Source organism: Coenobita brevimanus, chromosome 31 (genome assembly GCF_032717465.1).
Source record: "Coenobita brevimanus isolate Jiangsu-jjx chromosome 31, ASM3271746v2, whole genome shotgun sequence".
Taxonomy (NCBI): domain Eukaryota; kingdom Metazoa; phylum Arthropoda; class Malacostraca; order Decapoda; family Coenobitidae; genus Coenobita; species Coenobita brevimanus.
The window spans coordinates 6,729,688-6,746,153 of record NC_136984.1 but is presented as its reverse complement, the minus strand read 5'-3'; the positions used below and the strand labels follow the sequence as shown (position 1 = coordinate 6,746,153).

Here is a 16,466-nt window from a genome sequence, read left to right as displayed (position 1 = left end):
GTACTCCTGTACAAAAATAAAGGTGTGCAAAGTGAGTGCAATAATTATCATGGCATAAGTTTATTGAGTGTGGTAGGGAAGGTATATGGAAGAATTATTATAAAGTAAGAGAGATATCAGAAACCCTTGTGAGTGATGAACAGGATGGCCTTAGGAGTGCCAAAGGATGTGTGGATCAAATATTTGCAGTAAGACAGATAGCAAGGAAGGCTTGTGAGAAGGACCATAAGGTGTTTATGGCATTCATGGATCTGGAAAAAGCATACGAAAAAGTGGACAAAGAAGGATTATGGAAAGTTTTGCGCATGTGCGGTGTAGATGATAAGCTGCTAGGTGCCGTCAAGAGTTTTAATGATGGAAGTGAAACATGTATAACGGTTAATGGACATCTAAGTGAATGGTTCACAATCGGTGTGGGCGTGCGACAGGGTTGTGTGATGTCCCCGTGGTTGTTCAATATATATATATATATATATATATATATATATATATATATAGATAGATAGATAGATAGATAGATAGATAGATATAGATAGATAGATATAGATATATAGATCTATATAGATATATATATATATATATATATATATATATATATATATATATATATATATATATTATATATTATATATATATATATATATATATATATATATATATATATATATATATATATATATATATATATATATATATATATATATATATATATATATATATATATATATATATATATATATATATATATATATATATATATATATATATATATATATATATATATATGGATGGGGTGATGAGAGAAGTTAAAACACGAGTAATGGAGAGAGAGATGGCGTTGGTAATGAATGGTGATGGATGGAATATCTCAAATTTGTTGTATGCTGATGATGCAGTACTGCTTGCAAATACCGGACGACAGGCTAGTGCAGAGTTTTGCTGAGGTCTGTGAGCATCGTGTCTTAAGAGTAAATGTAGATAAGAGTAAAGTGATGGTTATTGAGAGAGAAGGTGGCTCCCAGTCCGATGTTAGAGTAAATGGAGAGGGATTGGAGTTGGTGAGAGAGTTCAAATACCTGGGTACAGTGATAGAAAAGAGAGGATAATGTGTAAAAGAAGTGGAATGTAGAGTGACACAAGGAAGCAAAGTAGCTGGTGCAATGAAGGATTTGATAAGAAACAGAGGCTTCAGAGTTGCAGCTGCACTTATATGAAGGAGTGTTAGTGCAACCTTTAACATATGGATATGAGACTATGATGTGGCATGAAAATGAAAAGTCAAGAGTAAAAGCAATGGAGAAGGGACTGCTGAGGAATAAATGTGGAGTAGAGAGGGTGGATAGGACACGAAATAATGTGATTCGTGAAAGATGTGGAGTGAGGAAGCTGGTTGACACCAGAATCAAAGAGAGTGTACTGAGATGGTATTGTCATGTGGAGAGAAAGGATAGCAATAGAGTGGTGAAAGAGGTATATCTGAGCGAATTTGAAGGAGGGAGGACGTGAGGTAGGCCAAGGAGAAGATGGAAAACTATGGTGGATGACTGTGTGAGGAAGAGAGGTTTGGAAGTCGGTGATGCTAGGGAACTGACAAGAGATTGAGCTGGTTGGATAAATGTTGTGAGGAGCAGTGCATGATCAGGGATTTGGCACCCTTTTTTAATGGGTCAGTGTCTAGATTGACTCAGTCGGATACGTTTATGTGAAGCTACAGAACATGGTTAATGTTTCTGGCATATCTGATAGAGCCAGGATTCCGGGGGCTTGAATGATGAGTGAATGGAAGCTTGGCCCATTGGACTGGGCAAACTTGGGTTGTCTGGATATTGTTACTCCTCACTCTGGCCTAAGGTGGGAAAGGCGGTCCGGATGATGATGATGATGATGAAATACAATGTTCACCGTGTCAATCTTGCATTAGCCATCTTAGTTGTGCTGAGACTAGTGAGTGACATATGATCGGTTTCCAAAGTGAATGGTGCTCCATATAAATAATAGTAGTATTTCTTAACACCTTCAGCCACAGCCAAGAGTTCCTTCTCAACAGTACTGTAATTCCTCTCGGCGGGTTTTAGCTTCCGGCTGTGATACAGCAGGCCACTGGGAAAATTCCACCTTCCGATTCTTGCATTAGCACGGCACCTACTCCATCTTGTGAAGCATCGGTGTGCAGAATGAAAAGCTTATTGGAATCAGGTGGCTGCAAGGCAGGCTCTTTATACAGCATACTCTTGAGGGTGACAAAAGATCTCTCTTGTGCATCTCCTCATTCAGTGGCATTTGGAGCATGTTTCCAAAGTATCTCATACAACAGCTGAGCAATGAGAGCAAAGTTGGGGATAAAAACTTCTATAATACCCAGCTAAACCGAGGAATGCCTTAACCTGTTTCTTGATCATGGATCTTGGGTCTTCCCTAACTTTCCTGATCTTATTGCCCTGACACCTGCAGCAATCGTTGCCAATAATATGTCCAAGGAACTCCACCTCACTATGTGCAGTTTTACACTTGCTAGGCTTCACAGTCATGCTGAAATTCTGGAGTCTACTGAAGAAAATTTCCAAGAGTCTGAGGTGCTCCTCCAACGTGGCAGAATGAACAAGGACATTGTCAATGAACATTTCTGTTCCTACAATATCATGAAGCACTTGTCTCATGGCTCCATTGAATACAGTACTGCTGGGGAGTTGGTAAGTCCAAATAGAAGGACTTTATATCGATACAACCCCCTAGGAGCAGCAGAGGCAGTGAACTGACGACAGTCAAGATGAGGGGGAATCTGGAAGAATCGCTTCGCTAAATCGAGCTTTGTGAAATATCGTTACCCTGCCAGCTTGGAGAAAATGGCAATATGGTTACCTATCAGCTCAGCATCCACTTTGGTGATTGCATTTAGCCTCCAAAAGTTGCCACAAATCCTGACTCTGCCATGCTTCTTGCGGACTACTACCGCTGGACTACAGTAAGGAGATGAGGACTTTTCAACAATACCTGCAGTCTCCATGTGAGCAATTTTCTTATCTACTGCATCCAGCAGTCGCATGGGAATCAGATATGGCTTAACTGTTACGGGAGTAATGCTTATCACCTCAATTTTGTGACACTCAACCTTTGCGAGTCTAGGTTGGTCAGAGAAGACCTCAGCATACCGACAAAGCGGTGACCATATGGCATTCTGGTCTCCTAATACTAAGTCAGTCTTAAGTAAGATCCCCGACAGTCTCCTCCTGACGGGACTGAACGGTTAAGGACTCGTCATCATAGTCATCAGCTGGGATCACCACAGCTGCCCCGGTTTCTTCAGGGGGCTGGTTGCTATCACCAACTACTTGTAGGCCATTCTCCTTGGGGTTTGACTCATGATAAGCCTTCAGCATGTTAATATAGAACCTTTTACGGAGATTCCCCATACGATTTATGTAACTGAGGTCTGAAATACACTCTACTACATCATATGGACCTTTCCACTGTCCCAACAACTTGTTCTGGGCAGTGAGGAATAACATTATCATCTGAAGCGAACTTCTGAAGCTTTGCTTTCTTATCATAATAAGCTTTCTGAACTTCGTGTGCCTTAATTAATTCTTTCTTACCTAACTCACACGTCAACTGGAGACAGGCAGCTAAATCAAGGATGTAGGTGTAGGTGGTCTTGACATCAGGGTCGGGTTCTTCATCATCCCATAACTCACAAAGGACTTGAAGCAGCCCACTGACCGACCTTCCATAAACCAGTTCAAAAGGTGAGAACTTCAAGGAATGCCGTGGGGCTTCTTGATAAGCAAAAAGAAGAGGGGCAATGACCCGTGGCCATTCTTTTGGCTGTTCGGCAGCTATGCACTTTAGCATCTTCTTGAGAGTCCCATGGAACCCCTCACACAGCCCATTACACGTGGGATGGTAGGGCATAATTCTCAAGCCTCGAATAGACAACAACCTGAATGCTTCATTCATCATTGCAGAGGTGAACTGCGAACAGCGGTCGCTTAAGACCTCCTTGGGGATACCTACGCAGGAGAACACATCAATCAGTGAGTCTGCAACAGTAACAGCCTCTTTATTCTTAAGGGCCCTGGCTTCAGGCCACCATGTGCTGAAGTCAACGATGGTGAGGATATACTATGATCCATCACTAGCCCTGGGAGTAATTGGCCCAACAATGTCAATTGCTAATCTCTCAAACGGTTCAGAAATTATAGGCATTGGTTTCAGTGGAACACGACAGACACACCCCCAGTCAGTGGTACGTTGACACACATCACAGGAATGCACAAGTCTATTTATTTCCTGTCCCATTCCTGGCCAGAAAAAGTCAGCATGGATGCGGTCAGAGGTTTTCTTTTGGCCCATGTGACCTCGCATCGCTGAACAATGACCCAGTTCGAATACTGCTTGATAATACTTTGTGGGAACTACAAACTGTAGTCGAACCTCACCCTGGGGTGTTTGTGACTCACGGTATAGCTGTCCTCACTTATGAAGGAACCTGGCTTGACCTCCCCATGAATACTTAAGCACATTACCCTCCAGCTTCCTACACACTGTGGACAGTGTCAGGTCAGACTGTTGTTCCTGGATGTCTTGACTATGAATCAGATCTTCCAGTGTTGCAGTGGTCAACAGGGTGACCCAGTTTGGAGCCTTGGCCATGGCTCATGTTGTTAGGACTCCATATTATGATTACAAATCATAATAGATAGATAGATAAATAGATAGATAGACAGCTCTATGCGAGCCTGGGAATGGGAAATGAGCTTGCAAATTACACTGAGGAAAGCTGACGACAGATTACGAAGTGGCCAGTAAGGAGATGATGCATTTAGTTGTCAGCAATCCACCGGTGAACAAAGCCTTAGTGACCATACACACACATACACACATACTCACACACAGGCTTCTAGAACTTTCCACTCACAAGGAACACACGTGATACGTCTCCTGTTTCACCAGAATATAGGAAAGAGAGGGCAGAAAGAAGCTAGCCTTAGAACAGACAGGTTGCAGGGAGAAGGGCTTGGCAACTTGAGAGAGAGACAGAGAGAGCGAGACAGAGAGATAGCTAGCGGGACTCTATACTCCGCTCTGTGTGAGAGACTTTGTTAATATTTCCAAGACAAATAAAAATAGTCCCATACTATTCTTTACCTCTCCTGTCACTACATGACAAATGGGAAAGAAGATTATCTACTTACAAGCTACTCAAATATAACAACCGCTCGCCCACAAGTCTAATATATATAAAACTCCACTACAAGTAACTACAAAGTCTTTTATGACAATGTTACTGCAACAGCCAAAGTCAGAGTAGCAACGTCTATGGCACAACAATTTTTGACGTCTGGTATGTTGCCTATAATAAGGTCAAACAAAGGTTCTTGCATGACATCTGCAACTATCAAGCCAGTGTAAAAAGGAGATGGCAACCTTGGATACGTGCCTCAGGGATCAATCTCACTGATCCATCAATGAGTCTAACTTGGATCTGCCTACCTGTGTACTCCTCGGGCCGAACTATACTCTGCCTGATGGAGCAACCTGAGGAACCATTGTCTCAGAACATTTACAGAAACACCTTCCACAAACCCTAGTTGAACAAGCAAGGCACTGTTGCTGGTGAAAGGGTTTGAGGAGGTAGCAGCCAGTCACTAATGAGACTGCAGAACGAACGATTCAGCAAACATGGCGCTCTAAGAACTAGATGCCTGATAGGTTGTGCTCACCATCTGAGGAGTTGCAGCACTGACCACCTGTGGAGTAGGCCTCACCATCTGAGGGGGACTAGTAAATTTTGGAGAGGGAGCTGTGCTGGTGGGGACGGCACCACCGTATAGCTGTTGGGGTATTAATGCAGCATTTGCCTCCTGCCTACAAAACGATAAAGCTGACTGTTGGTTACATGGTTTGTCTTTGTTCTGCTGCTGCTTGGATTCTGCTGCTGGTTGGGGTACTGCTTGTACCTCTTCCATTTGGGTTTCTGCATATTCTGCCCTTGGTCCTTCTTTTGTGGTTTGTTTGGACCATGGCCATTATTCTAAGAACGACCTTGATGTTGGGATTCACTTTGAGATGGCTTCCCAGACTTGGCGTATCTTTCCTGTTCCAGGACTGTTGCTTACGAGTTTGGTATCCGTACACAGTGAAGAATGCATCAGCCCTTTCCACCATTTGGCTGGCATCCTTTACCTGATACATCTTTAGCTGAGTCATAAGCTCAGCAGGCCATAACTTTTCTAGCTGCGTACGCAGCATAAAGTCAATTATCTTCTCTCACATGCGAGGGGTCTTGTCTTTCTCTATCTACTCATCTAAGTAAGCAATGAGACGGTCGAGGAAATGGACAGCAGTCTCCTTTTCTTAGGTACACACCATTATGAACTGACTCCTGGCATCATCAACCATGAGACCATACACTTTGATGAGTGAGGGCTTCATCCTCTTATACGTGAGACTGTCTCCACGAATTCTGTGGAGAGTATCGGGGGCAGGGCCCTCATACAAGCTAAGAAATTGGAGCAATGTAACTGCCTTGTCCAGCTAGTACAACTGCACCAGGTCCTCGAAACGAGCTATGAACGGCTCGACTCACCCTCTTTCCTTGTATGAAAGAAGCCTGAGGCACGGGGTTGCCAAAACATGTGCTGGGAGAGCACTCATGAAACTCAGGTCAACTGCACCAGATGTGCCTGAAGCCAAGGAGTCTCGCTTGAGCTTCAGCACCTCAACCTCGTGTTTCTCACATGCCTTGTGCTTGGCACACCTGTGTTCACGTTCTCTCTCACGTTTCTTGGGCTGTTCTCGTTCATGTTCGCATTGCATTGTATGCTCTTCACGGGCATCATTCTCATGTTGCTGTTCATAAGTGTATCGCAAGAGCACATAGCCTATAATTTCTTGGGGATTGGTACGCCCCATATCCTTGGCTTCCTGTAGGTATAAATTAGTAGCCAAACTGAGTGAACTAAAGACTGAAGTACTGACTGCTGTTTCGCAGTCAAATGCTAATAATCATATATAAAGAATATAGGCACAGGTTGCTGGTAACCAGTTTTATCTAGTTAAACTGGTAAGGAAAACTTAAATGAAAAATTGCAACTGGCTGGGAGAACTTTCACATAAAATTAATAAAGCGGAACCAATAACCACCAGTAAGACAGTGCTTATAAACTCTAATGATAACTAACAACTAGCTATGAGTGAATGAATTATTGTTTCGGTAATAACTTTAATGTTAGAAGTTAATATCCCGGAATGAGGTCGCCAGATGTCAAGGGAGGAGTGGAAATAAGAATAAATAACAACTAAATAATCGGTTGTCACAAAGGAATCGAGTTACGAAATCACGTAACAAGTTTTTACTTTATGTGGCTTACTTCGCCGATTCTCTAAAGACGAGATTTTCAGAAACTTTCCCAACAGTACACAGCGGAAACTAATCACTTACGGATGCTGAATTGTTGGTACTGTTGGCCCCTGAGAAAGTGTCCTTTCCCCTCACAATTGGTAATTAATACTAACAATAATGAACAGACTCTTGCTAGTGCTAACTCCTGGCTGGCACAACGGATTTAATAAATAATATGAAAGAACTGGCTTAACTACCAGTCGTGATTGATTTAAAAGTTGTGCAAACTAGAAGTGGCAAACTAAGGTTTGCACAATGTGATAAAATCAAACAAGATTATTACACTTAATCGAGCTCAAAGAAGAACTGTAAATTTACTGATTACAACAAATAAATTTATATTACAAGGGAACTTAAATTTAAAAAATCACAGCAAAGTACATACACACACTCACGCAACCAACTACTCAATTACCTTAAGCGTAGGAAACAGGGTATGAAAATACTGGTCAGTGGAGAAAAATGGAATAATTCCTGTGAAATAGCCTGGGCAGCTGCTTGCTCGAGGCACTGCAATTCACACTGCTGATGACGTCCACTGCTGCCGATCACCAACTCGGTGAGGAGATGCGGGAATCGTAGAATTGCCAGACTGTAACTGCTGAGATGGGGCCCTGCTTCTCTGCACTGCTCATGACCTCTTCCTCCCGTGACAGTTCGACACTGATTAATGTTCCCACGCCAGGTACAAGGGCGTGAGAAACGGGCGTGGCTTAACTTAATGGTTAGAGAGGCAAGGCGTGCGATCGATAATTACACAACAAATATCGCTCAGTGAAGCACTAATGTCGTGCATAAGAAGTCACTTATGGTACAGTGACGAATATTCTGAAAACTCTGTTTCAAATCTGAGTGCAAACGCAAACGGTTAACTGACTGAGCGAAGTTCCATGGGGCTTCAATATTTTTCAAGCATTCCCGTAATAATAATACAATGTCATGAATTGCCATTAAAATAATATGATCTAGTAAATTCGTGACAACAAGATTCCTAAATGCACTCACCAGAATAATTATACTAGATTTTTAATTACACTCATTTCTTTCACCATTATTTTTGTACAGGAACATACCTAGGGTATTCTTACACTCCATAGTTTCTCTGTTACTAATTTCTAGTATAATCAATATGAAATATTTATGCCACTCTCCCCACTACACTTAGATCAGTATTCTAGTTAGTTAAGGAAGCTCGCTAACACCATTTCCTAAGTGATTTATTATCTATATTACGCCATAGTCTCCTACTCCGTGTTACGTAAACTATTTCAATATCACCATAATCTGTATAAGTAACATATTGTTACATCCACACCCCACACTGCCACAGGCTTCAACAGCAGTAGCTCAGTATAGGAAGGATGTTGCCCAGTGAGTTGTTCATCCTATGGTCAGCCTTTGCGTGTACAGTACACAAGATCAGCTGAGGTGTCGTAAATAAACACTGGCTTCAAAAGTTCACTGTCTATATTTTCGAAATAATTACATTTAAAATGATTTCCAGCTTCACTATTCTCACAAGCATTGGTGCTATACAATCTTTACTAACTGCAGTTATACTTAATGCTTGACAACACTTCACTGTTTTCACAAGTACTGATGATATACAAACTTCAATAACTCTTCACGATTTGCCAACAACACTTCACTGTTTTCACAAGTACAAAAAATATACAAATTGCACTGACACTCCATGACACTCAGACTGAACTGAAAACCGACTGAACTTGCTCTAGTCTCTTCCTCATCCTTATATAAACTTCATATATTCTGGAGTTTTCTACATTCTACGAGAACAACAGTTGCCAACTCGGAGATACTCAAAACATGACAGAGTTTCTTATATTACATACCACTGTAAATTTTTTAGCATACAAACTTAAATTAAATAATTTAAGAAGCAATCACATAAATAAAATATAAAGAAAAAGAGCACAAAAATTAATGCATAACTTACGACACAACTACGCTCACAAACAGAAGGCAAACTTGCAACTCTGACTCGTACCGAAGCTATGGTACGGGGAATGTCGAGAAACATCTCAGCTACCTAACTAGCAAATCTCACTTCTTAACACTACCCGCTCCGTAGTTCTTTGTCGTCCTGCCAAAACTATACAATATATACAAACATAATTAATCCTAATGAAACATCTATACACAAAATAATCCTTCATCTTATCAGGTCTTCTATGCTTCTTCCAACAAAGTCCTTGCTCCTCCACACAGTCCACCCCTCCACAAAGGTCTTGGTCTCCTTCGTGATTCACATCTTATCTTGGGAAACTGCCAATATCCACTTGCACTTCAGCTCCTTGGTCCTCCTCAACATCCTCAGCTGTGGGAGAGCACATTTCCTTGGAGATATCCCAGCTGTACTGTCCTGGCCCATGGTACCACCACGGATGATTCACATGTACCACCTTTGAGCGAGACTTCCTGCCTCCCTGAATCCAATATGTTACGTCTGATAAGCGGTCCAACACAGTGTAAGGCCCATCCCACGGGCTCTGCAGCTTCGGTGACTGTCCCTTCTTTCACTGAGGATTGTATAACAACTTGGTCACCATCCTTGAAGCTCACCTCACTTGCCTTGGCATCATACTTGCACTTCATCACATCTCCTGAAAACTTGAGGGCTCCTCACACTTGATGATGTACCTCAGGCAGCCTTTTCTGAAGGTGCTTCACATAGCTGGTGGTGTCTGTAGGCAGCTCTTCACCAGGTGGTCATCCCATTAACTAGTCAGTGGGTAAACGTAACTTGTGGCCCAACATCAGTTTTGTAGGGGTGTAGCCGGTAGACTCATGGGATGCAGATCGATATGCTTTCAACAATGCAGGTAATTTCTGGTCCCATTCTGTTTGTCCCTCTATGCAATACTTTGCCAGTTCTTGTCCTGGGGTCCAGCTGAATTTCTTCACCATCCCATTTGACTGTGGCCTTAGTGGGTTCGTCCTGGTCTTCTTGATCCCAAGTAACTTGCAGGATTAATGGAACACAGCAGACTCGAAGTTTGTAATCTAGTCTGAATGTAGTTTTTGTGGCATCCCAAAACGACAGAAAAACTGGTCAACCAACACCTGGGCAACAGTCACAGCCTCTTCATCAGGGATAGCATAGACTTTTGGCCACTTTGTGAAGTAGTCCATGGCAATACATATATACTGGTTTCCTCTTTCAATGAGTGGCAAAGGTTCATTTATGTCCACCGTGACTCTTTCCATCGGTGCACCCACTTGGTACAGCTGAATAGGGGCGCAACCACGTTTCTTGTGTCCCTTTTTGTCACAACACACATCACAGGACCAACATCACTCTTCAACATCCTGGCACATGCCAATCTAGTAGAACCTCTGTTGCAGCTGGCTTAGGGTTTTCTTCACTCCCAGGTGCCCACTAGTGATCTGGTCATGGGACCCATCCAATATTATGGAACTCATCATCTTCGGAACAACCAGTTGTCAATACTTGCTGAGGCCATCGGGTGCCTCCCACTGACGCTCCAGTAGCCCGTTGTTCAAACGAAGAAAGTCCCACTGACTCCATTAACTCTTGGTCGCAGGGCTTAACCTGGAATTTTCTTCCCAAGATGCCCGCACTGCAGTCCACTGCAGCCACTCTAGCACTGGTTGTAAATCTGCATCCTCCATCTGCATCTTCTTCACGTCTTCTGCATCTGACGCTGGCCCTGTCATAACCGTACGGCGGCATTTTTTGCCAATATTTCCATTCCTACTACACTGCTTGCCGTTGGTTCTTCCGCCTTCTCGTTCACTATTCATCAAGGTTCTCCTTCATTTCTTCAGTGGTGGGGCTTCTTGGGAAAAATTGGCTGGTTGTAGCCTCTTGTCACCAGCCTTCACTAATTTACCCTCATCCTTCTCAATTGGATGCTCATAGCTGAAGTGTCCCACCATCCAACACCCATTTGTTGCAATCTGAGATTTCCTTCCACTGGTCCATTCTTGCTCCTTCTTCCAGTTGTAACAATCCATCCTCTTGTGTCCCAGCTTCTCGCAGAACTGGCAACCTCCTCTGATCTTCTCCTGTTCTCTCTTCCACTTCTTGCAATCCTCTTTCCGATGTCCTGGCTTTTCACAGTACCAGCACCTTCAAAATTTTCCACATCCCATACCTGCGCCTTTCTTGCCTTAAATCCTGCACTACGACCCGCCTGAAAAGTGGATGTACTGGACCTGATGTACTGTAGGACTCTATTTCTAAAGCCCTGGCTAGTGCTTCTAGCATGCTTCTTGGTTGTGCCTGCTTCACTTGCACTTTCAGCTCTGCATTATGAATTGCATCGATGAACTGGTCCCTCAGTAGAATAGCCAACATGTTAGGTTCTGCTCCAGAGTACATCTTGTATGCAATGCTCTTCAAGTCATGAGCAAGCAGCTGTAGGGGTTCACCTCGAGCCAACACACAGCTCCGGAATCTTGTTCTGTAAACCTCAGTCTGGTACATGGTTCCATATCTGCGCTCCAGCAGTTTTAATAAGGACTGTTAGCTGTTCCTCTCCATCACTGACATCTGGCCCAGAATTTCCATTGCAGCACCCTTAACCCGCCCTGTCCCATTGACGTATGGGTACGTTGCAATGATTTGCATTTGCCAGTCCCGGCGACATACTGGTACGTTGTGCAATTGCAAGGTCCCTAATTTGCACAATTTTCAATTTTCGCGCGTGATTTTTCGTATGTATACACAGGACACCTTCCTCTATTCCTCTACAATATGCCAAGCAGGGACAATGCCTTACATCGCATAACCTTCCCCCTCCCCCCCTCACACCATTGTCTCGGCAATTCACCTGTTACCAGTGACCTGGCTAGTATAGATATTCAGGGCCAGAGTGATTCCCCAATCGATGACAATGTGGAGGACAATGTTTACATAGCATTAGAAGAAGAAACAGCCAGAAATAATGATCAGGTAATGTGGCAAAAAAAGGTCAGGTATGGTGATTAGTTAGTGAGTGAAACAATGCTTATAATGCCTTTATTACTGCTTGAAAACCAATATACTCTCATACTACATATACATTCATACCAAGTAAATAAATAAATAAATACCGTTTATGAGTGGATAAAATAGTTACCCTCCCATAGAACTCGTTTTCTTTGGTGCCAGCATGTTAGAAAACCCAGTCAGGTAAGGAGGAACTCCTACCTGAATTGAGTATTTTAAACCCCAGGTGAGGATTTCTCTATGAATTTTTGATGTTTCTCACCAAAAGCGAAGGTTTTAGCCAAAAAAAAAATTTTTTTGAAAATACCTCGGGACTGGGGGATGTCGGAGGTGCAGAAAACCTCGGGACGTGACGAGTTAAGGCGAGTAGCAAGCTGCATTGCCCTCTGCCTATTACCCCAACCATTCTGATCCACAAGTAACTCAAACCTTGCACACTAACCTTCCCGTGATACTCTGCCATCAAATTCCTGAGGTTTCTTTTTAATTAGACCTCAGTTATAGCGATACACTTCACTGGTTTGGGGCCTAAAAACTGGGGCATCATTAAGGCCAGGACTTAAAACTTCTGCATTCTGATTATTCAAGATGCCTGGGATCGATCAAGATTCAGCATACACTGTCCAATCCTTTCATATGCTCCCTGTACTCTAACCTGGGTCTCAGCAGTGCAATATTTCTGTACAGCCTCAATTTTCTCACTATTTATCTTTACATGGTCAGCTACATGCTTCAACTGGTTATCTATATGATGTCTGTACTCTGTCACTGTTTCCTCACTAACTGACTTCAACTGGTCGTCTACATGCCGTTTGCACTCAGTCACATTATTGCTTACCTCATACGTCTGCTGCTGTAGCGCAGCGTATACCTCCTCCTTCAATTGTTCCTGTTTTTTCTTCATTTCCCCCATGAAAGCATTTAGCTGTCCTTGCATCCTCAGTTGAAATTCCCTCTGTTGCTCCTGTAATGCCTCTTGAAGTTGATCATATCATTCTTCTTGTTCTTCACTTTGTGTCTCTAGTTGTTCATTCTGTGCTTGCAGTTCTTTGATTTCATCTCTGAGCTCTTTCTGTTCTTCACTTTGAGCCTGTATTTGTTCTTGGAGTTCTTTCTGTCCTTCATTCTGTGCCTGTAATTGTGCTTTGATTTCGTTCCTGAGCGTTTTCTGTTCTTCACTTTGGGCCTGTAATAGCTTCACAATTGTTGCCAAGGACATCTCCTCCTGCCCAGTTCGAGACCTTGTCTGCACACCTGCTTCCATGTCGAAAGCTAGACTCACTGCAGCCCTAAATAATCCACACTCCTGACGCCAGTGTTATATCCCCACCCCACACTGCCACAGGCTCCAACAGCAGTAGCTCAGTATAGGAAGGACGTTGCCCAATGAGTTATTCTTCTTATGGTCAGCCTTTAGGTGTATAGTACACAGGATCAGCTGAGGCATCGTAAATAAATACTGGCTTCTAAAGTTCACTGTCTTTATTTTCAAAATAATTACACTTACTGTTTTCCAACTTCACTTCACTATTCTCACAAGCACTGGAGCTATACAATCTTTACTAACTGCAATTACACTTAATGCTTGACAACATTTCACTGTTTCCACAAGTACCAATGATATGCAAACTTCAATAACTCTACACTATTTGCCAACAACACTTTACTGTTTTCACAAGTACCAAAAATATACAAACTACACTGACACTGCACCGACACTCAAACTGAGCTGAAAACCAACTGAACTTGCTCTAGTCTCTTTCCCATCCTTATGTATACTTCCTGTATTCTGGAGTTTTCTACAGTCTACGTGAACAACAGTTGCCAACTCGGAGGTAACCAAAACATGACAGAGTTTCTTACATTACATACCACTGTAAATTATGTAGCGTACAAACTTAAAATAAAATACACAGTTTAACAAGGAATCACATAAATAAAACAGTATAAAGAAAGACAGCACAAATATTAATGCATAACTTACGACACAACTATGCAGACAAACAACAGGCAAACTGGTGACTCTGATTCGTACCCGAGCTACAGTACGGTAAACGTCGAGAAACATCTCGGCTACCTAACTGGCGAATCTCGCTTCTTTACACTATAAAAAGGTATTAACCAACCATAACCAAAAATTAACCGCGAGAGAGGAGGTGTTAAGGAGCTTTGTTACCTGACAAGAATATGAGCACATATCACATCAACACCTGCTGCATTTACGCTGCTTAATCTCATCACAGCATTAAAACAAACAAACAGACAAATCCTACTCACCTAACTCCCAATCATACAGGTCCCTGAAATTATACTTAAATGGACTATCAACACGACAGCCCATGATTCCTGTCTCGCCCGTTGGTTCAGAGGCTGCCATCATCATCACCACCACCATCATCATCATCATCATCATCATCATCACTGGAGTCAGCAGTGCCTTCATGATGGACAATTAAACAGCAACTTCTCAATCTGTAGTAGAGTTAGGTTAAGTTAGGTTAGTTAGGTTAGGTTAAGTCAGTGTGGTTGGGTTAGGTGAGGTTAGTGTGGTTAGATCAGGTTATGTTTGTTTCGGTTATGTTAGGTTACGTTAGGTTAGGTTGGTCAGATTATGTTAGGTTTGTTTAGGTAAGGTTAGTTATGTTAGATTAGGGTTGCTAGGTTCGATTAGTCAGGTTAGGTTTGTTTTGAGGTGTTTAACGTATTCAAAGCACGAAGAGTACTTTTGCCTCAGTCAGAGATATGCGCCAAGTCAGCCATCAAGTCTGATAAAATTAATGCTGATATGGGCGCTACGGGAAGGGGATGGAATGGTGAAAGGTGGAGTCATAAGTCGATGAATGAACAGAGTTAGATGTATAGCTTAGAAGGTAACTGATGAATAGAAGGAAGAAAGTTGTTGATAGGACAAAGCCCTGGGGAACACCACCATTGTTGGCCCTAGGAGAAGAACAGTGGCCATCTTGAACAGTAGCTATAGAACGACCAGAAAGGAAACTAGAAATGATGGCACAGATAGAAGGATTGAAACCACATTAAGGCAGTGTGCAAATTAAATATTTATACCTAACTCAATTCAAAGCCTTGCAGACGTCAACTGCACTGTCAAAGCTTTCGCCAAAGTCCCGAAAGGAGGATGACCAGGAGTCTGAGCAGTAGGTGAGAAGATTGCCAGTGTAGCGTCACTGGCAAAACCCATACTGACGATCAGAAGAGGGTTGTGATACGAAAGGTGCTTTAATTTTTGTTTGTTTGTTTGGAATAGATTAAAAAAATAGATATACAAAATATTAAAGCAATTGACTGACATGGCTGGATGAATCACTCTTGCGTGGGTTCCTTGGGTTAATCCCCGCTTACAATCGACCCCACCCCACCTCACCTTTACCTCACCCTTCCACACACACACCCATAAAAAGGAACCCTTGTATTGCCAATGTCACTCCCTCTCACTATCTTGACCACTGAAGATGGTGGCAGTGTCCACCGAAACTGTTTGGTAATTATATTCTTCGTCTACAAGTGTGGGTTTTATTCACATTAATTGACCAACAGTTAGAGGGGTGGGAATGGTCATCCTTCTTTAGGACTGACCACATGAGAGAAAACTTTCAGGAAAAGGGAAAGGTACAAGTTGACAGACAAAGGCGAAAGAGTCTGTACCTAGACAAACTGTATGCACAGAAGCAAATTTTTTTAGGACAAAAGGAGGGACCCAATCAGGCCGATATACCTTGTTAGTACTGAGGCCAGTTATGGCATAATGCGCATCAATTGAAGAAATTTTAATGTCAGCCATGAGGATGTCGAAAGTGGGAAGCGATGATGGAATAACACCCGAATCGTTTAATGTGGAATTTATGAGAAAGTCTGAACTAAGTGATCTTCACTATCAGTAGAAGAAATAGCTACAGACTCATCAGAGCAGGATCTAAGAGGGAAGGGTGATGAGGTTAAGTTGTTAGAATGGTTTTAGGCAAGGTGCCAGAAGCAGCAGGAAGAAAATGAGTTGGAGAGATTGGAGCATATTGTACAATTATATATATATATATATATATATATATATATATATATATATATATATATATA

At 42.3% G+C, this 16,466-nt stretch overlaps 1 protein-coding gene across 1 annotated transcript in view; it reads right to left on the bottom strand.

Moving 5' to 3' along the window:
- LOC145395414 (uncharacterized) overlaps positions 1-14,752 on the bottom strand; it is a 418,940-nt gene extending 404,188 nt beyond the window's left edge. The window contains exon 1 of the mRNA XM_080269018.1: positions 14,655-14,752. Within this exon, the coding sequence (XP_080125144.1) occupies positions 14,655-14,718 (64 nt within the window). The 5' untranslated portion in view covers positions 14,719-14,752. The remainder of the gene's footprint in view (positions 1-14,654) is intronic.
- Positions 14,753-16,466: the final 1,714 nt, after the last annotated feature.